Consider the following 25,712-nt stretch of genomic DNA (forward strand, 5'->3'; position numbering starts at 1 on the left):
CGGCAGGGGTGTCCCATACTGAGCACAGAACACAAGGACACACACACACACACACACACACTAAAAGACATACACACGGGCAGGCTCCTATAAGCACTTATAATCACACACACGTACATAACCACACATTACAGTGCATGACAGCAAACACACACACTTCTTACCAGACACAAGCTCAGTTAGCTATAAACAAACACACTGATCTACAAACACACAGGTTTAGCCTCAGAGAAATAATTACTCTCCAGGAGGTAAAAGAGGGAGAGGAAAAAGAACTCTTCAAAGTTTTACAGTTTTAGAGGGAGAGAGAGAGAGAGAGAGAGAGAGAGAGAGAGAGAGAGAGAGAAGGAGAAGGAGGGAGAATGCGAGAAAGAAACAGAGAAGGAGAAACAGATTGATTCCGCAGTTGTTCCCAGTCATCTCCTCCAGGCGCATCTGGAGGTGGTTAGGGGCGGCTCAGTCAAGTCAGGCCGTCCGAGGCTGCTGCAGCCCCCTATGCCTCTCTCCTCTCTCCTCTCTCCTCTCTCCTCTCTCCTCTCTCCTCCAGCAGCCAGCAGAGGTAGAGAGCGGCCGCCTCGCAGGGCAGAAACTCCCTGCTGTTTGTGCTCCAGGATTCATGTAGCTTATTCCACTCACTGCTCCTACCTCCTGCTGCAAATGTGTGCTAATGAGTAAAGTCTGAGGCTTGACACAAACACACAAAGCAAGATTTGGATTTCCTAACGTGGACCCTGCTTTTGTCAGGGTCAGTGCTCACCATGTCAACTTATTCTCACAGTGGCTACAAACAGTACCCATTTTCACTTCTTTGGCATGAGTTGATAGAAAACCTATTCATGCCCCTGTTAGAAGCCACTGCCAAAGGTGTTTTTGGTTATATGACTTATGGCAGTTTTCACCACGAGGAACTATTTTCAGCATTACAGAATCCTGAGAGGTGGTACTATAGAATCTGTTATGTTTTTTTGGTTCCACCCAGACTGAAGCTGGAAGGAAGTTGTGTAAGCCAGTGCCACTGAGTGTGCACTTTCCACGAGAGGAAATCAGACATGAGGATCTGAGAGCGTGTGCAGTTTATGACCACACTGAGCTCAAACTCTCATCCCAGTTCCCTAAAAGCCAAACCAGCCATCAAAATCCACAACCAACAGTGGGGGGCATTAAAAACAGCGGGGCATTAAGAACAGCGGGGCATTAAGAACAGCGGGGCATTAAGAAATGTCCAATATTTCACCAGTGCCACGACTGTACACTAAAAAAGGCAAACAGAAAATATGGCACCTAAATTGTAGGTAGTGCACACAATGTGCTAACTGATGTGCATTGTTGACTAAATTCAAGTGGTTCTTTCTGGCAGCCACATGATTTCATGATTAAAAAAATTAAATAAACAGCCTGTGGCAGGGTCATCTTCGTGCGGGTCAGGTCAGCAAAGGGTTAAGTTTACTTTTCCTCCTTCCCAAAATGTCTGCACGCTTGTGGGTCCCCCCTGCAGAAGGTCACCACTCGCGACCCCACAAAGGTCGAGGGACTCCCGCAGGCACCCCCAGCACTCGTAAAATGCAAACTAATCACACATCAAACATGACTGGTTTGGAGGGCCGGCAGGAGGAGAGAGGAGGAGATGGCTTCCTGTGCTGCAGCTGAGGCAGGTTAGCCTGAGCCTGAGCCTGGGCAGAGAGACCTACTGGCCCCACGGAGGTTTAAAGCAGCAGATCGCCCTGCGAGACAGGAATGCCAGACACGCCCCAGGCTGCCCCCTGCCTGTGACCCATGTCCCCGCAGACAGCCTACGTGTGCGTGTGTGCGTGCATGTGTGTGTGCATGTGTGTGTGCGTGTGTGCATGTGTGTGTGTGTAGTGAGAAGTAGAAAAAAGACAGAGAGAGAAAAGAGTTCCTGATGTGTTTGTGTTTAAAAAAAATACTTATTTGTGAGGTTTGTTAGCTTTACACGTGTGTGAGTGTCACTGAATATACTGCATGGTCACTCACACTCTGGCATTCAACAAGCCCAGACCTGCTCCTGCTCTCCTGCAACAGATGGACTCGCACTTAGGCGCACACACGCGCACACACACACACACACACACACACACGCACACACACGCACACACACGCACACACACGCACACACACGCACACACACGCACACACCCTACCCACACAAACACACACACACACACACACATACCCTGCCCACACAAACACACACAGATTTGGACACACACAGATGTGAGCACTCACGCATGGCTACACAGATGAGAATAAACATATGCAACATATGAGTAGTACACTTAGTGGGCACATACACGCAAACAGACACAAACATTTATGAGGACACCCATGCAAGCGCCCTGTTTGTGCATGTTTGTGCATGTATCTGGCCCAGCCCATGTTGTGCTGTGCTGTGCTGTGCTGTGCTGTGCTGTGCTGTGCTGTGCTGTGCTGTGCTGTGCTGTTGCCTGACTGGGAGAGCACACACTATAACATTTCAGCCACACATCCTATTAAGCAGTCCACTGTCCACACACTCGCACTCCACATCAACAGACATAAAACAAATCAGCATTGCCCAAACATCTCTGCCACCTCTGTAAACATCATCCTCCAGGCCCCTTCATAAAGCCCTTCTCATCTCCCCGCGAACAGATCTTACCTTGCTCTGATGGAACTCCAGCCGGCGCATGAACCTCTCGATAACCTTCACTTGCTGTGAGAAGAGTAAACAAATGTAAACATACGCCAGCGTATGCGCTCAACATGGACAATATTACATGTACATATTAGCCTGGTATGTGTAAGCGTACACTGTGTGCATGCATCCCTTGCTGGGACATATAGTATGGCTGCTGACTTTAGAACTGGGGTCTCACTGACTTGGCACAGATGTGTGACCTGGTCCAGGGTCAGTTAGAGAGATTACGCTGCTCATGTCTTAAAATTGCTGGTCTAATAGAGCTACTCACCTTGTCCAGTTCATACAGGAAGCCCTGTCAAAATAACACAGTGTATATATTAGCATACGCTACACAGACAGATGATAATACGCTTATTTTAATAACAGACACCCTGTCTGAGACCCTGTCAGAGACCCACTGCACAAGCGTTAAAATATGGTGTTCTGCTATCTTAAACCCAGAATAGTTTAATATCTGTTATTCTCTACTCAAGCAAAGCCAACACATTAAAACCTATAATGTGTGTGTTTTAAAGACGTAATGTCACAAGTCAGCTGTGTGAGTGTTTTCAGGACATCAGCCATTTCTGCAGCATCCAGAGACATGTTCCTCACCAGGCGCGAGTTCCTCTTGGATTCCTTCATCTGCCTGCTGAGGCTGTCCAGCTCCATCTGATGGACCTGCAGATAGGACCTGAGCACCACACCACACAACAGCCCAGTTAGTTTCCACCAGTGTATCCACTTCCAACCGTACACACAAGCTTTATGGCGTCCCGCATGATTACATGCAAATAGGCATGGTTGTGCCGTTTTCTAGGTTTATGATATCACAGGTTTATACATGTCTGGAATTCTTATCAGACATTGTATGATAAACTTCATTATTACCTAGAATCTAGGCCAGTGATAAGCAGAACATGTGTGTGCATGTGGTTTATTTCTTGTGTGTGTGTGTGTGTATGTTAATATAATGTATGTCGGAATAAATGTATCTGCAGTTGTGCGTTTGTGCGAGTGAGCACGTATTTGTGTGTGTGTGTGTGTGTGTGTGCTCGCGTGTGTGTGTGTGTGTGTCTGTGTGTGTGTGTGTGTGTGTGTGTGTGTGTGTGTGTGTGTGTGTGTGCGCATGTTTGTGTACACTCACTGCAGGCCTCTCTTCAGAGCCTCGTAGACCTCGTCCAGCCTCTCGGGCTGAGGCACCTTTGGGGGCTGTGATTTGGCAGAAAGGGTGAACATTCTGCTTCCTCTGTTAGAGGCTTTCCTGGTGCACCCTGGGGTGCTGAACACAGAGAGGGACCTGTCATAAACACACAAATCAATAAAAAAATGATTAAACTTAAACTCATCCATTCAGGACTGATTTGAGTTTGATGGCACAGAGATCTCTGAGAGAGGCACACATGACTTGATCTTTGGGTGTACAAATAGATGTCTTGTTCTATGTCTATGTTCATTAACGTGATTATGATCCTTTGTATGTGACATTTAGTCAGGCTGGCTCAATATCAAGCACATGTTGTAGGATACTTTGTCAAATTGAATCATATCACAAACAAATTCCATAGTACTGATGTTAAATGGTCCCCTTAAGGATCACACCCCTGACGTGCAGAGTAACATCATTTCCTGACATGTAGGCATTACGTGTCGACCTTCTGTACAGCCATGGATGAGCAGCTAACAGTGAGTGGTTCAAACATGCCCTCTGACCTGAGCTTCAAAGTCATATACCCACCCCAAGGTTGTACACTCACCCCTTCCCTAGCTGAGTACTCGCCTGTGTGGTAATGGCATGTATTCTCTCCCTGTGCTAAAACTGAAATTGACCAGGAGCTCCCTTCACAAACACTATTCACAGAGACGAGCTAACAGTGATGCTAAGATCTATTCCAGAGTCAGAAGCAGCTCAGAAACTGCTGCCCTACACACAGTCTTTGCTCATTTATGTAATTATTTGTGTGTGTGGCAGGGGGTGCAATATTCCTCTCATAGTTTTCCTTGCAGACATGCAAGCATGTATTTATTAATTTGCGTATGCGTGAAAGCTAAAATCGATCAGGAGCACCCCTCATAAAGGCTATTCCCAGAGAGGAGCCAATGGTGTCTGAGGCTGCAGAAAAACTGCTGCCCTACACAAGTGAGTCAGGGCTCCTCACTCAGGGGCAACATCAACAACCCCACATGAAACACAGATCGATCGCTCCTCTGAGAAACACAAGGGCCGGTCGATACAAGCCGCCATTCATTCAGCGGAGGTGACACACAGCTCAATAGGAATAAAGCATGGAGATGAATGATTGGTCTGGCAACTTTTTTGTTTTGTTTTTTTAATACACCATTCAGTCCAGGGGAGTCCTTGTCAGCTGCAGACCGCTATTGTTTGGGGATGGGTTTAAAAAGCTGAAGTTCTCTTTTTCATCTGATTCTTCTGCTCTTCCTTCCTCTTTTTTTACTCACTAACACCGTTTTACATGCATTTGAATTGACCTCTATACATACATTTAGATTTAGTTAATAAGCTAATGCTTGAGTCTCAAACCATAAGTAGATATAACACATAGGTATCGTTCTGGTCTGTGAGAAGAGCTACAGAAACACTCACTTTGGCTGTGTCTCTGTCCATGCTTACTTCCCTTTTCCACCCAGGCACTCTGTTCTTTTTTATATATATCTCTGTCTGTCTGTCTGTCTGTCTGTCTGTCTGTCTGTCTGTCTGTCTGTCTGTCTGTCTGTCTGTCTGTCTGTCTGTCTGTCTGTCTGTCTGTCTGTCTGTCTGTCTGTCTGTCTGTCTGTCTGTCTGTCTGTCTGTCTGTCTGTCTGTCTGTCTGTCTGTCTGTCTGTCTGTCTGTCTGTCTGTCTGTCTGTCTGTCTGTCTGTCTGTCTGTCTGTCTGTCTGTCTGTCTGTCTGTCTGTCTGTCTGTCTGTCTGTCTGTCTGTCTTGTCTGTCTGTCTGTCTGTCTGTCTGTCTGTCTGTCTGTCTGTCTGTCTGTCTGTCTGTCTGTCTGTCTGTCTGTCTGTCTGTCTGTCTGTCTGTCTGTCTGTCTGTCTGTCTGTCTGTCTGTCTGTCTGTCTGTCTGTCTGTCTGTCTGTCTGTCTGTCTGTCTGTCTGTCTGTCTCTGTCTGTCTCTCTCTCTCTCTCTCTCTCTCTCTCTCTCTCTCTCTCTCTCTCTCTCTCTCTCTCTCTCTCTCTCTCTCTCTCTCTCTCTCTCTCTCTCTCTCTCTCTCTCTCTCTCTCTCTCTCTCTCTCTCTCTCTCTCTCTCCTCTCTCTCTCTCTCTCTCTCTCTCTCTCTCTCTCTCTCTCTCTCTCTCTCTCTCTCTCTCTCTCTCTCTCTCTCTCTCTCTCTCTCTCTCTCGGACTCTGATTGGCCTTGTCCTGAGGATAACAGAGCTGTCCATTAATAAATGATGATGGCATTCTTTATCCTTGCCTCTCTTGTTGTAACATGGGATTAGAGCAGAACACACGGTCACACACAAAATATAAACACCTTCACTGATAATGGCAGCTATACATCCCTGTTTGATGTCAATGGCTTCGATTATTTCAAAGACACATAAGTATTGCAGTTGCTCAGAGATGGATGAAAAGGTTGAGCCAACATGTAGACCTTCTCCTTTAACACGGACACCAGCGAACTCTCCCCTATTGACAGCGACAATACATAAACCTTATGAGACACTTTGTTCTTGATAATGGTTTCTATAAACTCTCTCTCTCTCTCTCTCTCTCTCTCTCTCTTCTCTTTCTCTCTCTGTCAGCTACTGGCAGGAAACAAGCTCCGCTGGACATCCTGTCAAGTGGAACTAGCAGCAAACATCCTGATTAAAACACGTGATTAAAACAAATCTGAAGTGTAAGGTGTTTGCATGGGTCTGCGTGGCTAGGGATCTGGTATTTATGTAACTGCTGTCTCATTGTTGTACAGATGTTTAAGGATGTATTCATTCACACATGTGTATTATGGGTGTGTGTGTGTGTGTGCGTAAGATTTCTCACCTGTAGGGTTTGTCGTAGGAGTTGACTCCGGCAAAGGACTGACTCCTAGTGATGGACCGGGAGACAATTCGGCGCGAAGGCCGCACGGAGAGGGACATGGTGGACACAGCTCTGGAGGGACTCCCTGTGGAGAGAGCACAGGATGCGTTTGAGGTTACACAGAGGAAGCCATGTTCACAGCCACTCAGTGGTTTTGCACCCGAACCCCACATCACAGGGAAGGGAACAGATTTTTTAAATTGAGGGTGATGTTTCCAGGGCTTTGTCCTTGAACAAGAACTGATGCAACCTTTTTTTCCCTCTTTTTTTCCCCCAGGAAAGAACACTTTAAAATCTCATTATTCACTTTTGGTTCATCGCACCATCAAGTCTTTCGGAAGGAAAATAATCTTTTTCTTCACCTCCTTCCTTCTGCAGTGAAAGTCCGTGAGTTTTCAAGGTGCACGGAAACCTCTACACACTGACAGCAGTTATTCTACATCAAAGCACCCCACTAAGCCAGACCATTTTCTAAAACTCTTACATAAGATTCAACATCAGAACCATTCCCTCCCTTTGACATAACATTTCTTTCCCATCACTTCTACAGGGGCAAATGATGCACATCCCACAAGGCAGTCACATCCCTCCTGGGCTGTCCATCTTCCAGTCACAACAATCAGCCAGTGACACTAGTGTTCTGTTTGTACACAAGCGCACCCCGTATCGGTTCCTGTTCTTGTGTTCATGGGTGCGGAGTGGAGTAGCTACACAGCGACTGATGTGCGCTGACGGGAATGGCGGCTGTGACCTCGCATGAGAAACCCCATCTCCTGGCTCCGAAGGTCAAACAGACTGTTCCTTCCTTCCTTCCCTCCCTCCCTCCTTCCCTCCCTCCCTCCCTCCTCCCCTTCCCTGCCTCTACTGTTGTCTGAGCTATGATCCAAACCACCCACACCCATCTCTTTGCTGCCTCTGATGAGACCACGGTGAATCCCACCCTCTTCCTGAAGTGTAACAACACACACACACACTGAAAACAATAGCATCAGAAGATCACAGGTAGAGACAAAAGCCATACTCCAAAGTTTTGCTTCTGATACAATCTGTAATTTCTGTGTGAAATAATAAGAATGGAATAGAAAACTGAAAGAAGGGTGTATGGGAGGAAAACAAGTCAGTGAGAACGAAAGACAGAGGGGGAGAGAGTGAGAGAGTGAGAGGGAGAGAGGGAGAGAGTGAGAGAGAAAGAGAGAGAGAGAGAAATGAGTACAGAGACAGAGACAAGGACACTATCATGTTTTCCCAGACCAGATAAACCCTCCATGCTTTGCCAGTGTACCCAGAGTTTATTGTGAATAATCGCTGCAGACGCCCATATCACACACTGGGGACGCAGTAGCAGAGCCTGTGACAGTGACAGTGACAGTGCAGCTCAGGCTCCTCTGAACAACTCCTCTTTTCTACACAGGCCTGCCACTGCAGTCTCTACCAACCCATCCCATGCCCTTGGAACACAGTCTCGCACAGGGATCCATCCACCCAGGGAGCACAGTCAGGGATCCGCCAGCCTTTGGAACACACTCGCACAGGGATCCGCCTGCCCTTGTAACACACTCACATAGGGATCCACCTGCCTACTGAACACACTCACATAGGGATCCAAAAGCCTAAGGAAGAAACTCCAGCAGAGACTTCCAAGCCCACCTCCTCCTGAGCAAAAGTACTAGTGGTAGTAATAATGACTAAATAACAGATTCAAAGTGTAGATATCTAGGTGGAGAAGAAGGAAAGAATAAAGGACAACTGAAACAGAGCAGTGTGGGAGTGCTTGACCCACTCACAGACATGTGATGGGATAAATAAAAAGGCTTAGGTCATCCAGGTCAAACTAGATAATGAGGAAAACAGACCACGACTGAAGTCACACCGGGCAGAGCACAGATCTGCAGCCAGGGTGCTTTGAAGCAGAGTCAGTTGCAACAGGAAGGCAACTCAAGACCTGTTGAAGTGGTATTTTATGATGTATTACACAGGGCCTGGTGAGTTTTAGCTACACAGCAGTATGGAAAGAAGCCTCTCTCTGGAGCAGAAGCCACAGCTCAGATATACACGAGGAAAAATATGTGAGGGTCAGATGAAACCAATCACCATAACTCAACAACAAGCCCACTGCAATAACATTGCAGTAACAACTGCAATAATAACACTACCACACACAGCGCACAAACCAACATGAAGACGTCACCATGTACACCATGATCTCGTGTGTATGGGTTGCTATTTTGCATTAACTGTGAATGACGTCACTACCCACCCACAGAGAGGTGGAGGGTAGTAGGCAGCAAGGGTGGATAAATGCCGTTCCAAGAACTTTAATAAACAAGAGCTATTTCTGCTTTCCTTTGAATGGACCAGAAAAGCACTGTCATCAAAAAGGGGGGAAAAATCAGGTTAAAAAACAAGGGCTGTTAGAAAGTTTTCATACACTGAAATCTGATGCGCAAGGCAAATCTCCTGAGGTCAACACTTCTTGGCTAACATGTAGCAATTGCGGAAAGTGTGTCTTTTGTCCTCCTAATCGCTTTGGTCAACGTGGCTTGGAATAATTGTTTCATTTTGTTTTGGGTCAACAGAGATACGAGGTTCCTTGGATACAGCAATGGCACCACCACTGGCTTGAGGAAGTGAGCCAGGGTTTATTTATAAAGGCTGTCAGGGAGGAGTGGTGATGAGAGGAAACCCAGTCATGCACCGTGGCTAGCGTCCCTCTCCCAACACCTCGCAGCACTCCCACACCTCCAAGCCCAAAATGGGCCGTCTAGCCTGAAAACAAGGCCCTTCTCTGCCTTGTAACCAACCACTGGTGGCTCGCTGGACAGTGGAGCATACCAACGAGCCCAAGCAGGGGGTGAGTGGTGGAGAGGCATGCCATACCAATACCCCTTGCACAACCAGAGAGTTCCCGTGTGCGTGCATGTCCGTGTGTCTGTGTTGGGTGGAAGCTGAGAGGTGCCCTACTGACCCCCTCACCCCACCCCGACGCCCCCATAACCCCCACCCAACCCCATCCCACCCGAGCCTAGCCCTGCTGATCCCCTCCACCCGACCCTATCCCTCCCACCCCTTCATGATCCTCCACCTCCCCCAGGCAAAACAGGCTTTAGCCGGTCTCAGCAAACACAACTCTCTGGACACTGGGGCCCAACCCGCTACGGCACTGAACGCTAAACGCCCATCACATTCTATAACATGCCCTTTCTTCCCAGCATGCTCTTAGCAGGCGGGTAATATTTAATTCAAGTCTTAATCAAAGACCTGACGCTTTCAAACGGAGAAATGTGGGTTAAAGCGCTTACCGAGGTTTCATCAGCATCATAATTAGACATCAGCCATCATGAAAGAGGAATGCTCACTGAATCCAGCAGGATAGCGGGGAGAAATATTTGTTAATCACATCCCTAAGATCCTTATTTACCCCCCACTTGATCAATTAGTGGCCTTTAATTGAGTTCTAAAGCCTTCTTGGAGCTCAGCAGCCAAGCTTACTAAACAAACTCATCAAGAGCTGAACACATGGAGGAGGAAACGTCTCAATCCTGTAGGAAGTTGGGTGTAGGTTTTTTTTTCCTAATACCGCTCAGGAAGACTGTCCAGAGAAATAAAAACATCTGGGGCAGACTAGAGACGTTTGCAGCGGTCCCTCTGTCTCCTTCTCCCTCCACCTCCCCTCCCCCTCGCCCCTGGCCTGTTGACATAACCTATTTTCTCTTCATCACCATGAGAGATGTCCATACTAAAGGGGGAAAAAAACGAACTCGCCTCGTCAAAACAGAAAACAAAGTTGACATTGAGAGAGGGGGAGTGAGAGAGGGAGAGATTGACAGAGAGAAAAGAATGAGAGAAAGAGAAAGAAACACATAACCGAAACAACAAAAGAAAGGTGTCAGTAGTCCTATACGTCATTGTTGTCAACACAATTCCACTTCAGAGACAAATACAAACACACACAGCCCCATACACAAGCCACATCTTCAACCGACTCCACTTCAAAAACAGACCTTCGCAAGAGTCCCCATCCACCTGCGAGTTGCCAGGGAAACAGGACACAGGCAAGTGACACATCCCCCCTCCTCTCTCCTGCCCTGCTTGGTTCACTTCAGTCTTTAGAGAGAGGCCTTTAAATCGACCTTCGGCTCAGCCTTAAGCCAGAGTAGTCTTTGGATCGGTGAAGAGGTGGGCTCTCCATGCATACTGAAGCTGAGTCACTGGCACTGCCAGGATCGGCCCGCAGTCGTGCCCCCACCACCACCACCACCACCACCCAACCCCCTGCAAGAGTTATCATCTGCCACACCCCCCTGCAGTCAGCATAGGGGGTCTCCTACCTGTCCACGAGGAGGTGGGTCCACCAGGGGATTTATCCCAGCCAGGATCACACAAGGTGTGAAGAACGAGCGTAGAACAATGTAACGAGAAGGAAAGAACGAGCGAAAGAAAGAGATTTGGCGAGAGAAAGATAGAGATAGAGAGAGCAGCGGGTATCCACTGCGGGTGAGGGTTAAAGCCTTCCACAGGCTTCCATTGGTGAGCGTGTGGTCAGAGTGGGTCAGAAGCCTGTGGATCAGTGCGTGGGCATTGTTTGGCTCCCTGGCCTCATTCCAGGGCCATTCTAGAACACAAAGCACTGGAGTAGGGTGGGGTGGGGTTGGGGTGGCCTCTTACTACCCACAAGCCCCCTCTCTCACACGCTCACAAAACCAATGCTCCCAACCCCTTGCACACAAACACACTCCGCAGCTGTGAGGCTGACATATGTGGGGTACTTAAATGTATGAGCATGGCCATTGTGGTGAGCAAACCCAACAGGATGCAGGACAGTAGTAAGCTCTATACTCTAAAGCGGTTTGGCATTTCACTACAGGCTATGAAGCTTGTTCCTATGCAGGACCTCCTATGCTGTGGTTAAATTCGCTCCACATTATGGGGGGGTGTGGAGGTGAATAGTGATAGGGTGACAATACTCCACGAAAGGGAGAAATGGAGAGTGGGGGCTGGGGTGGAGTGGGTCAGTCTATGCATCCTGCTTGAATTCCAGTCATGACTGAGATACGTGTGTGTTTGGCAGGGGGTTGTCTGCTGTTCACTCAAATGGGCACAGAAGCCAGATATTAGCAGATGGCAGGAGGGGCATCCACCTCAGACTGAATATTAAACCAGTCTAGGACATAGCTATTGGACAAACAACCAGGACAGACGGCCGAGCAGTGAGGTCATCAAGTTCACTTTCATCATCCATAATGTGAAACACACAGTGGAAGCACCAGTAAGAACACGCCCTGGCAGATTACACTATAATCATCATAAGAAAACTAATACAAATAATAATAATTGGCCAACTGATAAGGTTAAAGTGTAAATATGGACTAATTGAAAGTGATTATGCAGTTCAATAGAACCAACAGAAATACATAGCTCGGACATCTTTGTTTCCCTTCTGTTTCTTATCTTGAAAGGTGAGGAGTTCTTGTGGCAATAAGGAAGCGGAGTCAAAAAAGCACACCTGCAGCCCCCGACTTAAATATAGATGCTCTTAGGATGCTTCCTGTCCACACAACCAGGAAGTGACCTGCATGGCACCGAGGTGGCCACGTGACTGGTGTGGAAACTCCTAAAGCACTGGCGACAGCAGCTTCACACGGAGTGCCCTTCCTTCCATTCTCTCAGACCCCAGCTGAAGAAAGCAACACACTCATCATGTTACACCCCCTCACCAAAGTGCACACACACACAAAGACAGTAACCACCTCTCCATTCCTCTGGACTTCCTACAGGGCCCGCACCCCTTGGCAGTATTCTACTGTGAGTGGATGCCTTGGATTTGTTTATCTCTTGAAACTCTTTAGTAAACACCTTCACTTCTACAAACTCCCACGCTCTTTATAAAGAATCTTCAGGAATGATCAAGATCAGGATGTTCCGTCCGCAAAATGAGTTCTTTGAATTCTTCTGAGAACCTTTGGCCTGAACAAAGGGCCCTTCAAATGGAGGATTATCTGTTTTGAACCATTTGTGGATGTACCTGAGGCATATGCCAAGAAAATGTACATTGAGATAGACTATACATCATAGGGAGCTGTGTCCCTACAGCCTAAGGTAGTCACAAGGCTGCAATTACACTGAAAGGTAATATATATTAAAGGCAGCGAGACCTTCATGCCCTGAATGACTACCCAGTCTGATCAGTTCTCTTGAAAGCCCTGGAACCCCTCCCTGTGAGAGAGAACTGTGAACTGAAAAACTCCTCCACTGGCTAGCTTGCTTACATCAAACCCCCACACAGCCCTTAGATGACGATGGAGAAACATCCATCAGAACAGCCTGTTGACAACTCCCTTAGCAGCTACAATGAGAAAGAACACAAGTACTGGGACTGAAGGAAAACAGGGAAATGTATAACCTGCCAACCACTCCACACCACACATGACCACAGCCACCCAGAGTCCCCTGGGATAGGGGCAACGCCAACACAGAAGCTCCTATTCGAGGGGGTTCAGCAATGAACTGAGTTTTGGGTTTAAGGGCTGTACAGACTTCCATAAGGGAAACAGTGTGTGTTTGTGTGTGAGTGACTGTGTGTGTCTTCACTCATCCCTCCCTTAGTTCTAAGTTCAGCCTTGACAAACATGAGTTGAACAAACTCTGGGCAGAGGAATTCGGACTCAGACTGAGGGTAAAAGAGAAAGAAAAAGAGAAAGAGAGAGAAAAGAGAAGGAGGAAGAGAGAGCGAGAGTGAAAAGAGAGTTGAAAACACACATAGAGCAAGAGACAACACAAAGAGAGTGATGCTAACGCTCACACAAAAACAGAGATAACACTTTGGGTAGAGGAGAGGAAAGAAAACACACCCTTTGAGGGAGCCAAAGAGAGAGAAGCTAACCCTTTAAACAAAGAACCTCCTACACCATGTATCATTATCTGACTCAGAAACAACACAAACCAGATATGAGCCAAAGGGAAACAGAAGACTGTCCCAAGATCACCATCCCGTCTGGAGTGCACAACAACATGTAAACACAAACTGGCATCTACAAATCAAGAGTAAGAGTAACAAGTCTGTTAATGCTACACCCACAAATGTCAGAAAACAGTGACAACCACCCCTATCACTACCACTCCAGAAAAAAAAATACAAAGAGAAGTTAAGTAAGGGTGGTCAAGGACCTGAAACACATTTAGTCAGGTGTGGCGAAAGGTTAAGAGGTACCTCCATATCCACTGTACATGCTGGCTGGTAATTTCAGCTTGCCTCTCCTCCCCGCAAGACTTGACCTCAGTGAGGAATACTTTCAGCTCTCTCAGAGCCTCTTCAAAGGGCAGAGCGAAAACCACAAGACTACCAGTGTCTCCTTCACTGTGGCTACATACACTGGCAGTTTCCCCTCCCTCATACACAGAGAGAGAAAGAGCAAACGAGAAAGAGAGAGAGAGAGAGAGAGAAGCGGAGGCGCTGCCAGGAAATGGGAAGGCGGTCTCCCTCCCACCAGCCTTGCCTTCTCATCTCCTCCTCCACCTCCTCTCGTTGGTTTCCTCTCCGCTTCCCGCTCTGACATCACTCGCTTCCTGCCTCTCCCTCTTCCAGCAAGGCCCAGCGCATTGCTTCCTCGTGATAAGTTAAAAGGCCGGCTGACACTTAACATCTAAGCTATATGTACCTTGGATTTGGATAGAGACTAATTTGGTCTCCATTGTGCAAGAGGTCGAGACAATCAGGGCTCTTTTTTAAGAAGACACACCATGAAACTGTGACTCACAAAGTAGGATGACGTACTTTGCTTATTCACTTTGGAAGCACAGTAATATAAGCATACAGGTGCAATCAAAAGACAAATCTCTGACCTTTAGTCACCGATCCTAGTCATAACATTGTGTCTAATGTAGAACAACAAAAAAGGTAACAGTTATGAACATGATGAGGTCCTCCTCCTCCTCAGGCCGACATCTGCAACAGCATTCCTTTTCCCTTAGCCTCACCCAGTGTGCTTCACTCCCCAAATCTTGTGTCCAAGGCTGGTAACATACCTGCCCTCCTACAAAGCCTGTGTGAGAACTCAAAAATTCACCAACATCTCACCTGGCATCTTGTGCTAAACTATGCCATGCTATAATGCACTATGTGGTAGGCATAATAGTGTTGTGAAGGTGAAGCAAGTGACTTAAAAAGAGACAGAATGCAACAATTTGCCAGTTTCTGAAGCATGTTTTTATAAGCAACTATTACTCGTACCATCTTCAAATTAATTTTCATGGTATATGGTCAGGTGAAGGACAGATAAACACGCCTGTCGCTCTAACTAACCGTCTAGGCCATGCACTATGCAGTTCTGTGGTCCAGGTCGGACCACCCCCAGCCATCTTGGTGTCTCTGTTACTAAGTCTTACTCTCAAGACAATTATACTACACTTCTGGAACGTAAGTAGCACACGGGCCAATCATGGTTAAATCATTCTTCAGACGGCCTGCCTTCATAGCTAATGTGATGTATTAAAAAAAAGAAGACAAGATACCCAACACTAGCCGGGTGAATCAATACAACTAAAATGAACATCCTTCCAAAATTATTTTGCTTTGTTAAAAAGCTTGATAGTCTTATTAAATCATTTATTTGGAACAGTAAAACACCTAGGATCCAGAATTTATAATTTTTTTTTTTTTTTTACAAAGGCTTAAGATGCAGGGTGGGATGGCTCTACCAAATGTTCTGATATATTACTGGGCTACAAACATCAAAAGCCTATTATTCTGGCTGTGGGATACATCCACCCTGGCCATTCCTGCTTTGTTACAAATTGAATCGAGTTCTTCCAGTCGGATTTCACTTTTTCTCTTTAGTGTCGATTCCCTTGCATACACCCCAGACCTGCTACAACCCTGTGCTGCTACGGGTAATTTCACTATCAGGGGAAGCAATTGATTTCAATAGGCTAAATTCTTGAAATGTCATTATGTATGTTCTCATGTAGTAATCTGTTAAAGGATAAAAAAAATGGTTAATTGAAAAAACACTTGACAAATGTTGATATTGAGGAAAATAAAATATGCATCCTGGGGTTAAAAACGTGGTCCCAATTGAGGATACACCATGGGATTGTCTCTTTATGCCCCAATTGCAGCCAATCACCTGTTCCCAGCCTCCCTCTTGGATAACACATATGATTAGTGGACAATGCCTCTTATCTTTGAATAAAGGGTATTTTTTAGTCGATATTTAGTTAACTATTCTGTGTATGGTTTTCTTTATTTGTTATTGTGTCTTTTTATTGTCCTTTTTCCCCCATGTATTCTTGTCGGTGTCATTTCCCTGCTGTACATCTGCATTGTGTACTGCAAAAAAATATATGGACAAAAAAAGCTTTCACTGCACGACAACTCACCAAAAAACACGAGTTAGCATGCTAGCCAGTCTTTTTTCTGTGTCAAACATGTTGTTGGTGTTCGTAAAGTTTTTGCATGCCTTTTCAGTAGTTAGATCAGTAGTTTTGACCAAAACACTTTACTGCTGCTTTAAGTCAAAAGTGTCCTTAAACTATGAGTGAAAGCTCAGCAATAACTAACACTGGAAGAATGGGAACGAGTGAGCAGTTAATCATCTTCAGGCCTGACGTACATAACTATGAATGAATGGGAGGACTAGTCTGAGGCAGGGGTGGACTGAGGAAGAGACAAGGGGATCACTTGGGGTCAAATGTGGTTGAAATCGAGCCTGAGAGGCTTGCTAGTTCATTTTTCATATGCAAGGCAGTGAGTTTACCCAGGGGCAAAACTACTCTTTAATATCTGGAAATTTACACCATCCCCCCCCAAACACACACTCATTACACACACAGCGCCCCTAACCCCACTCTATATTTCTTCATTTTCTAATGCACTCTCGAGAGGGGGACCTCAAAGCACATGTTTATTCAGCAATTATGGGCAGGCTTTCTTCTGTGGGCATGCAGATTTCAGTGGGATTAAATTTTAATGACTTTCATGAGTTTCCTCCCTGATCCAACTGTATTGCTCCAGGACTTGAATGCACAGGAAGACATTTTGTGCCTTTCCTTCCAATGCACACACACACACACACACACACACACACACACACACACACACACAAAAGTAAGCCCCTTTCCTCAGTTACACTGCTGGAGAGAGGCAAAAGTTTATGCCGCAAATGGGCACTGATGTGACCGATCTCAGCATAATCCCTTGCTGCCGTTTTATTAGAAATGATAGCGGCGGAGACAGAAAGAGGCGGCTGATGCTGATCCATGAGGACAGAGACTGGCTTGGGTCCTGGCCAGCCAGCTGCTTCAGCGATTAGGAGCCTGTCAGGGTGACTGAGGAGGACGGCCGAGTTGAGCTGGTCGGCCTGAATCAAAATCAAGGCTTGTTAGCATGATCTCTCCATTAGAATCACGTGTGTGTGTGTGTGTGTGTGTGTGTGTGTGTGTGTGTGTGTGTGTGTGTGTGTGTGTGTGTGTGTGTGTGTTTGGTGGAATCTCTCTTACAGTCCAAACACAGTCAAATCCCCCAAATAGGATGGATAAACACAAGACTGCAAATCTGGCAGCAAATTACACAACAAACACAAACAAGAACACACACACACTTACAACTGGTTACAGTTGAATCCCAGCAGTATTAGAGCACTAGACATATCGCTCTCCCCTCACCAGACACAGCCACATGGGAGCTGATTTGCCTTCATGCAAATACCCGAGGGAAAAAATGACCCTTATCAACAGGGCATTTCCTTGCCCACGGTCATTACTGGCACAGGACTGTTGGTGCAGTCAGTGGGTTAGCAGGGCGAGCACATGGGCTAATCATGGTTAAATCATTCTTCAGACGGCCTGCCTTCATAGCCTATGTGATGTTTTAAAAAAAATGACATGCAGCATGCATTACTGCTTCTTATCTGGGACCTTACCACCCAGTGTTTGATAAGATTTGGTGCCCAAGCGTTAGCTGAAGAGGTGGTTGGGAGGTTTCTCCGCTTGATGGACGTGACGGAACAAAGACGTCTTGATTAACACAGCTGAGAGAGGGCCAATACCTTACCAGACTGTGTGTCTGCCAAAACCTCCAGATTAGGTCAATGGTGTCTTGACAAGCAGGCCAGGCTGCAGCGTTTAGGTTGGTTTACTCATACAGCAAAACTAGCACACAACAACCCAAATCTCCTTGGTTTCCCTGTGTGCAAACTGATGTTTTGCAACCAACAGACACATTTACTATGTGCTTTCTAATAGGGTAACGTTTTGCAGGCTGTTCATAAAGACAAATACCAGTTATGCAGGCTTCTCTCTCTCCAAGACATCAAAGAGAGGGGTTTCAATCATGTTAGAAAAAGTGAGTTGAGAGAGAGAGAGAGAGAGAGTATCAGGAAAAGTGTAAAAGGTACAAAGGTAAAGACAGCATGACAAAGAGGATGAAGGTGTGTGTGTGTGCATGTGAATAGGAGACAGATGGAAAGGAAGCATTTAGGGAAAGAGATAGGCCTTCACTGGATTTAGAGAGAGATAGGCCTTCACTGGATTTAGAGAGATAGGCCTTCACTGGATATATAGAGAGATAGGCCTTCACTGAATTTAGAGAGAGATAGGCCTTCACTGGATTTAGAGAGAGATGGGCCTTCACTGGATTTAGAGAGAGATGGGCCTTCACTGGAGGTGTGACAACAGGAGGAAGAGTATCTGCCGTGACCTCTGACCCTGCCTGGATGGATGGTGTGATAAAGTGGAGGAGAGGAGGATAAGCAGGCAAGGCGGTGGCGGAGGAGGAGAAGGGCGGGTGGCTGGTCTCTCAGAGTGGGAGGTGGGCAGAGGATTTAAGGGGAACAGTTGTCCCTTGAGCCCTCAGCTCTTATCTCCCAGGAAGCAGCTGGCCAGGGCAGGGACAGACGGCCAGAGCCCAGAGCCCGAGCAGGGACAAGGCGGTGCCTGCACCTGTGTCTCTCTTATATACACACACACACAAACACACACACACAGGCATGTGTGCGCATGCACATAGACTCACACACACAGGCTCACTCTCTCCCTCTCCACACTCAGAGCAAAAACAGGTGCATTCAGATATTGCTCTCCCTCGTTTCATCCCCTGGATAGCTGAGATCCTTGCATGTCCGCGAAGGTTTTATCTTCACATTCTTCCTCTTCTCTTTCATTCCCTCTGCTCTCCTCACCAGCTGCACTCCACCTGAGACACATTCCACCCGTGACACTTTTCCAGCCTCAAATCTCCACTCATATAAAGTATGCGGTAGTTGAATGTTTTCAGAAAGGCAACACCGACAAATGTGTCACCGGAGCGCTCTGGGAACTGCGTGAATAATTACTACCTGTCTGTGTGAAGGCTTCGTTGTGTTTGGTATGACTGTGGTTTTCGAGGCAACATAGAGACACTTCAGCTGCTATTTTGGGGTCATTTTTCCGCATGGAAAACTGTGGTGGCAGTTTTATTGGAATCATATGCGCATGGTGCTCTGAGGGGCTCAAGGCTTTCCAGTAACGGATGCCTGTGTGGGGCAGATGACGCCACATAGGAGAAGCATGGGAAGGAGCTTACTGCTAACAACAGGACAACAGGCTCAGCTCAGGCATCTGGACCAATAACCTGAACAGCAGGTGAACTGTTGCTCCTCTCCGCATGCACCAACACTCTCTCTCACACTCTCACACACACACACACACACACACACACACACACACACACACACACACACACACACACACATAGTATGAACACACATACAGACCGGCACACACATACTCAAACACCCATATATACGATGCGCAAAATTGGGGGTAACACTGTGATGTCATATCAGTGCGTAGAAATGACGTGTATAGTTGTGATACATCAACACAAAGTGCAAGATGACATGTAGATGGGTGTGCTGGTCGTGGAACACAGGTAATCCATCTTTCATGTAATACAGAGCTGAACCTGAGAGCAGCTCACATTCACACTGATACACATATGAGATACACACATGTGCACACACAAGCCCACGCACACATGAACACTGAAACCGAAGCACATCACACAAGCACCCCAACACACATATAAAGGCCAACCCCTTCCAATGCCCACCTGTATAACCCTTTGGGAAAATCCTTATAATCCATAAAGAAATAAGTCCGGTGGGTGTTCAGTGGGGTTCACAGTGCAAAGTGTCATTATGGCGGGATATTGCGTGATGCAACAGTAAGGATGCTGGCTGCCGTAAAACGACAAAGAAGAATACTTCAAGAAACAAGCAACTGGTTGTTGTGCTTTGTCTACCATATAGTGTGTCACTGTTTTCACAAAAATGAATAGCACGCAATACGTTTTGAACCAAAAACCTGTGCGATTTTATGTATGCAGGAACTGAAATGGGGGAAAATCTGTAAGAGTTGACATGTATGTGTGCGCATACTCACACACACACACCCACACACACAGCCCCCGCAGTGCTGAGGGCACATACCACCCATAACTGGCATACCACTGCCATGGAACTCACACACCACAGACCACCCCTCGAAACCCATAACGGCCTCATTCTCCAACCGAAACAAGCTCTGTAGGAGCAACAGGTTAAGCAGGTGTACTTTCACTGTCCTGACCTAATTCTGAGCTGAAAAACAATAGCTTCACAAAAACAATTGGTTCACACAGGGACCTTGAAAGAGGTGAAAGATCTCTATTTAAAGGTGTGTGCGCATGTATGTATGTGTGTGTGTGTGTGTGTGTGTGTGTTCACAGGTAATAAAGCCGTTTCCAGCCAAAATACTCAGTTGCAATCATTGTCACGATAACTGCCATTTCATTTACAACATCATTTGTTCCAGGCAATGACACCCAGTTTATGGGAAGATTAAAATAATATTAATGCAACTTGCAACACCGAAGATAACAATTTTATGACACAAAACAGAGGAGTGATTTCCCAGGTAGCAGCTTCTTGAAGAATGGACCGGGCCCTGTTCCCTGCCTGATCTCAAGAGTTACTTTCTGAACTGCCCTGATCCCACTGCCCTCCGGCCCATGATGTTGACTACCAGCCTAACGGAGTAGCTATAACTGTCATCTGCAGACGTCTGTGAGGTGCAGTGCTGTACGGAGATGTCGTGAGTGAAGAGATTTGGGGCTCTGGTCCTGCCCTGCCCAATCTCCTCCGAATACCCCATCTCTTGATGAGGCCATAAAAGCTTGTGATTAACGAGCCACCAACAGGCCCTCAGTTCCTGCAGCGGCTGCCTTCGCCCTGATAAGGAAAAGAATGAGGGAAGGACAGGGCAGAGAGAAAGAGGGAGAGAGAGAGAGAAAGAAGTAGCAGGAAGAGAGGGATAGTGAGAGGGAGGAAAGCCGGAAAGCAATAGAAGCGCAATCGAGATGAACAGAAAGAGGGAGAAGAAGAAAAAAGAGAGGGAGGGAAGAGGAGTGTAGATGAAAAGGAGCGGGCCTGCAGCAGTCCTATCGCTCTTTTATTTATTGCTCCGGTTAGGAGTCGCTGAGCGCGAGAGGCTCACCGGTTTGTGGTGTGGAATTCATTTCCAGCTTGATGGCCCTGGCCTCCCGCTGAGCGGAGCTGGAATGATTATATAAGCACTTTTTCCCTCCCCTCATCAAGGATGAACCCCTCTGCATGCTTAATACCAACACGGTCTCATTTATGATATCATGTTTAATCTCTTTTTCTTTTAAAGCATGTTTAAGCCACTTTGATGGCATGAGGGCGATGACCATATGCTGCGCTATTTAGATGATTGTGTTCTCAGTGAAATATCTGAAAGGGCAGTCTCAAAAAAAAAAGAAGCTATTATCTGCATAAACCCGCATCCTACAGCTTTAAAAGGGGAGAGTGTCATTGCAGTGGTTGGAAGACTCGTGACCCTCCATCAATAGTCACTAAGCTCTCTAATCACTAGCGTATGACTAACTTCATTCAGAATTCATGTGGCAACAGCAAAGACACAACACATCAACACCAGTCTGTCCAAATAAAGACACATTTTCACGACACGACTCCGAACAGGAGCCCTGAGGACCCCCGTCAACCCAAGACTTCCTGTTTAATCCCCAGCTGGCCTCTAATAGGCTTAAGTGTCACTCGATGCTGCCCCACTAGGCTGCTTTTCCACTGTGCTGCGTCCTGCCCAGTGCATAGGACCCAGGGCCATGGCCTGGCCTGCTCAGCCTGACCTGCTGTCCACCCTTGAGCTCGCCTTAGGAGCTCTGGGAAGCTAATGGCCCATTTGAAAAGAAACGAAACAAATATATCGCTTATGTGCATGTGTGAAATATCATACAGTGCTTTCTACACAATGTATTTGGACGGATATAACATCACTACAAATCAAACTTCATCACAATCCTAATCAAAACAAACAAATACACTGGAATTATTGATCAACTTAATTATTCATGCAATGTTACTGCCCCTTAGTGCCATTCAAGTGACAATGTGTCTCTTCTATGTCAGAGTAATTCAATATTGAATATGTGGTGAGGTGATTTAAATGCAGCCTTTTAATAATAAAAAAAATCTAAACAGTATATGCAGCAGTATTAACAGTTTTTATGGCACCCGTCAACATGTGGTATAAACAAATGCCAGTGGTTTATTTTGCTTCTTTTTAAAGAATAAGAAGCATGTTCCCCTCATGTCAGTTAGTTCCATCAATATCGTATAATGCTTACAGAGAATAGCCTGTCTGTGCACAGACAGTGTAATTAATCTAATTTACCACAGAAAGAACAGCTTCTTCTATTAAAAAAATAATAGTGCTGTTTGGGGCGGCAGTGGTACAGTAGGTAAAGAAGTAGTTTAGTAATCAGAAGGTTGCTAGTTCGATTCCCTGTCGAAGTGTCCTTGAGCAAGGCACTGAACCCCTAATTGCTCCTGATGTGCAGTGTGCCATCAGTGTAAATGTAAAATGTGTATATATTGTAAGTCGCACATATGTAAGTCGCTTTGGATAAAAGCGTCTGCTAAATGACTAAATGTAAATGTAATGTTTGAGGTGAAAACTGACCTAAAGCTTTTAGGATAAAAGTGTGTGTGAAATGTGTTTGTAAATGAAACAAAAAAAATGGTGGCTGGGCTGCTTGTTAAGACATTTTTTGCAAGACTTTCACTCTGAATCCTGGTGCTCACGTTTCTCACCACCACATAACCCTTGCGGTGATATCGTCATCACGGTCCTGTTGGCGGCTTGACTGGCCTTAATCTTCGAAAGTGTAATTGGATGGCAGGGGTCTTAGAAGGGGGAAAGGGCAGGGTCACTGACCTGGTCAGAAATAGGAGTTGACCTCATGTGGCAAAAAGGTGCTTGACTTAAGCTATCTCTAGTCAGAGATACCATGCAATGCAGCTGTAGTCATGATTCACTGTGGCAGGACTAGTCACATCTCTTACTCATCGGTTTACATCTCTAGGTATCTACATCTCGAAGTATTAATGCAGTTGAGACTTTCCACAATGCCTCTGTTTGAACTTTAGTGAGGACACAGGCCTAAAAAAATAGTTCTCTGCACAGATTTCTTTTTTTTTTCAGCTTGTTCAACTTCCATAAACATCAGGCAGTGTCTCTTGGCCCGGGTCTGTGCAAGACGACCAGAGCGGCCCTTTGTAGGAGGAAGTGAGATCAGTAAAGAGATCTATCCATTTCCATGTTTACTTGGAGCCACAAATACAGCAGATGCAGCGCGAACCTTGGGCCGACATCTCACTTGACCATTATTACTGCAATTAGTTCCCCACTGGGCCGTGGCCTGTGCAGTCTGAAGCCCTGACAAGAGAGTACACTGCAGGATTAGGCTATCTGCGGCTAACACCTTCTCAAGTGCGCGGCTGAGGCTCAACAACCCCCTGTCAGAACTAGCCACAGGGCCTGTCCTGACCCGTCCACCTGTTCTACAGGCTCAGCGGACTCCTCACTGGCAGTGTCTTGTGCTTTAGCTAATAACTGCTCTTTTGTTTTGTTTTGTTTTGTTTTTTACACGTACACACACATGCACACCTTACCAGTTTAACATGAATAAAACATAGGTGATCCAGGCAATCCAACTCAGAAAGGTCCCTCCACTGTACACACCTTAGGTTTTTAAAGGTTATTAATGATTCTTCACATCCAACTTTTTCTCTTTTTGAACACTTCCCATCAAGTAGAAGGTTCAGACAATTGATTTTGTACTTATCCCGTCCATAGTTTGAAGAACAGTCACTCATAAGTTACACAGTGTATTTTTATTTCTAATGTGCTATGTGATCGGTTTTTGTCATGGCATATACAGTTGACCTTTGATTCTGCCTGTTAGAAGGCTTACTGATTTGCAGATTCTGCCTTGTGTCTGCACACTGTGGACTGACAGTTAGGGTTTTTATCTGCCAGTTGATGACAGTTGTGCTAACAGTTGGCCAGTTAGATGCACTGGGAATTTCCCGGACCTAGCATGATTCCCAGCATAACAGGTCATTCTCAGCCGGTTGCCAGCCACAATGCAAGACGTCAGGTTGAACCACCTGCTCTTTGCTTAGGAGGTCCTGTGCGGTGGTGAAACACAAAAACTAAGTTCTAATCATGATGTGTACTAATGATCATCTTCCATGAACATCAGTACACTAGACCTGTTTTCATCTTCTAACCATAAAGAACCTTACATTCATTGTCTTTCCTTGACCTCTGCCTGGCACTTCTATTTCTGCCACACTTATCAGTGTGACAGAGGCATGCTTTTAAAAACACTTTACTTTCTATGTTTGCTCATTGATGGCCATGTGCCTGTACGTCACTTTTGAAAAAAGCTTCTGTTGAACAAATAAGTATCAACACAGATGACACCCCACAAGAGTGCCCTCTCCCTAAAATGTCCTTGTTCACACTGCTCACAGGAAATGAAAGCGATCCATACCCTCACAAATATAGGCAATCTGTCAGTGTCATTGTGTTATACTCAAGACCATCTGTGACACAATTCACAAGGCCCCTGTACTATGGCAGAAGTCAGTCAGGCAAGGCTGCCATCGTCTTACTGGCCTGGAAAGCTCGCAAATCAGCCGGCACAAACAGACAACTATTAAGCAATTGGGGCTGCAGTAAATCAATCACAGATTCCTCCTCAGGCCATTCTCAGTTAACTCCCATTCGCAGGCAAACCACCTGACTCCGGTCACAAGCCCCTGTCAGCTCAGGGAGTTGCCCCAGGAGAAAGAGGTGTTTTGCAAGAGCTTCATCTGGAATGAAGACCAGGCAGCAATATGACCAACGTTTAAGCCTGTTAAGGGGGCGAAAAGAAGAAAAAAAGGAAAATATGACACCCCTTGAGGCATAAACGAATACCTTAGGTGTTACATCATTTGACACAAGAGCAAAATGTTTTCCGGTCACCTGGGTATGATCACAAGGTGTTGACCTGTGTCTGCTAATCCATACATATTAGCGGCGAAGCATCAAAGGGAATTTTTTGTGTGACGACTCACCTGAGGAGCCCTGTATTTTGACTTCAGCAAATGCCTCTCTCCATCTCCTCCCCACGAGCCTTCGTAAGCTGATTACTCAAGAGAGCCCGGCTGTTGACACCAACCGCAACACTTGCCAAAACACGCAGGTATCTGTTTGTGTCCCGCTGGGTTAGTCGCATACAACGGGGCGCGACTGCAAGGAAGAAGTCTACGGGGGAAGTGTAACAATCCTAAATGAGAAGTTGGCCACAGGTGAAACTGTACATCTCTCTAACTGGGACTGTTGGGAGTAATACTTCACAGACGTACAGGGTTTCACGCTCGACACACCTGTTTGTACCAAAGTGAACTTCCCATGAAGCAACACTGCAGACAGCTGGTATCAAGAAAATAGTCTTCTGCTCATGCTTGTAAACAAATTAGCGATATAACATCCACCTATCTCAAGACTGCTTTAAAAAACCCAGGCTGCCGTAAATCTCAACACTGCTACTCCTTTGACAGCCTGAAAGCATCACACCAGCACGAAACCTCCCAACCCACACAGATCAC

General features: G+C 46.2%; 1 protein-coding gene across 6 annotated transcripts in view; it reads right to left on the reverse strand.

Annotated features, from left to right (window-relative positions):
* ripor1 (RHO family interacting cell polarization regulator 1) overlaps positions 1-25,712 on the reverse strand; it is a 64,981-nt gene that overhangs the window by 17,292 nt on the left and 21,977 nt on the right. For 2 of the 6 annotated variants that reach the window (XM_031564381.2, XM_031564380.2), the window contains exons 2-6: positions 6,679-6,802; positions 3,825-3,977; positions 3,293-3,371; positions 2,967-2,990; positions 2,657-2,710 (exon numbers count right to left, since the gene is read on the reverse strand). In XM_031564381.2, coding sequence (XP_031420241.1) covers positions 2,657-2,710; positions 2,967-2,990; positions 3,293-3,371; positions 3,825-3,977; positions 6,679-6,776 — 408 coding nt within the window. In that variant the 5' untranslated portion in view covers positions 6,777-6,802. Of the gene's footprint in view, positions 1-36; positions 71-2,656; positions 2,711-2,966; positions 2,991-3,292; positions 3,372-3,824; positions 3,978-6,678; positions 6,803-13,924; positions 14,171-25,712 lie in introns of those variants that run through there. The other 4 variants (XM_031564379.2, XM_031564382.2, XM_031564383.2 and 1 more) reach the window with 4 other exon arrangements.

Source organism: Clupea harengus, chromosome 3 (assembly GCF_900700415.2).
Source record: "Clupea harengus chromosome 3, Ch_v2.0.2, whole genome shotgun sequence".
Taxonomy (NCBI): Eukaryota; Metazoa; Chordata; class Actinopteri; order Clupeiformes; family Clupeidae; genus Clupea; species Clupea harengus.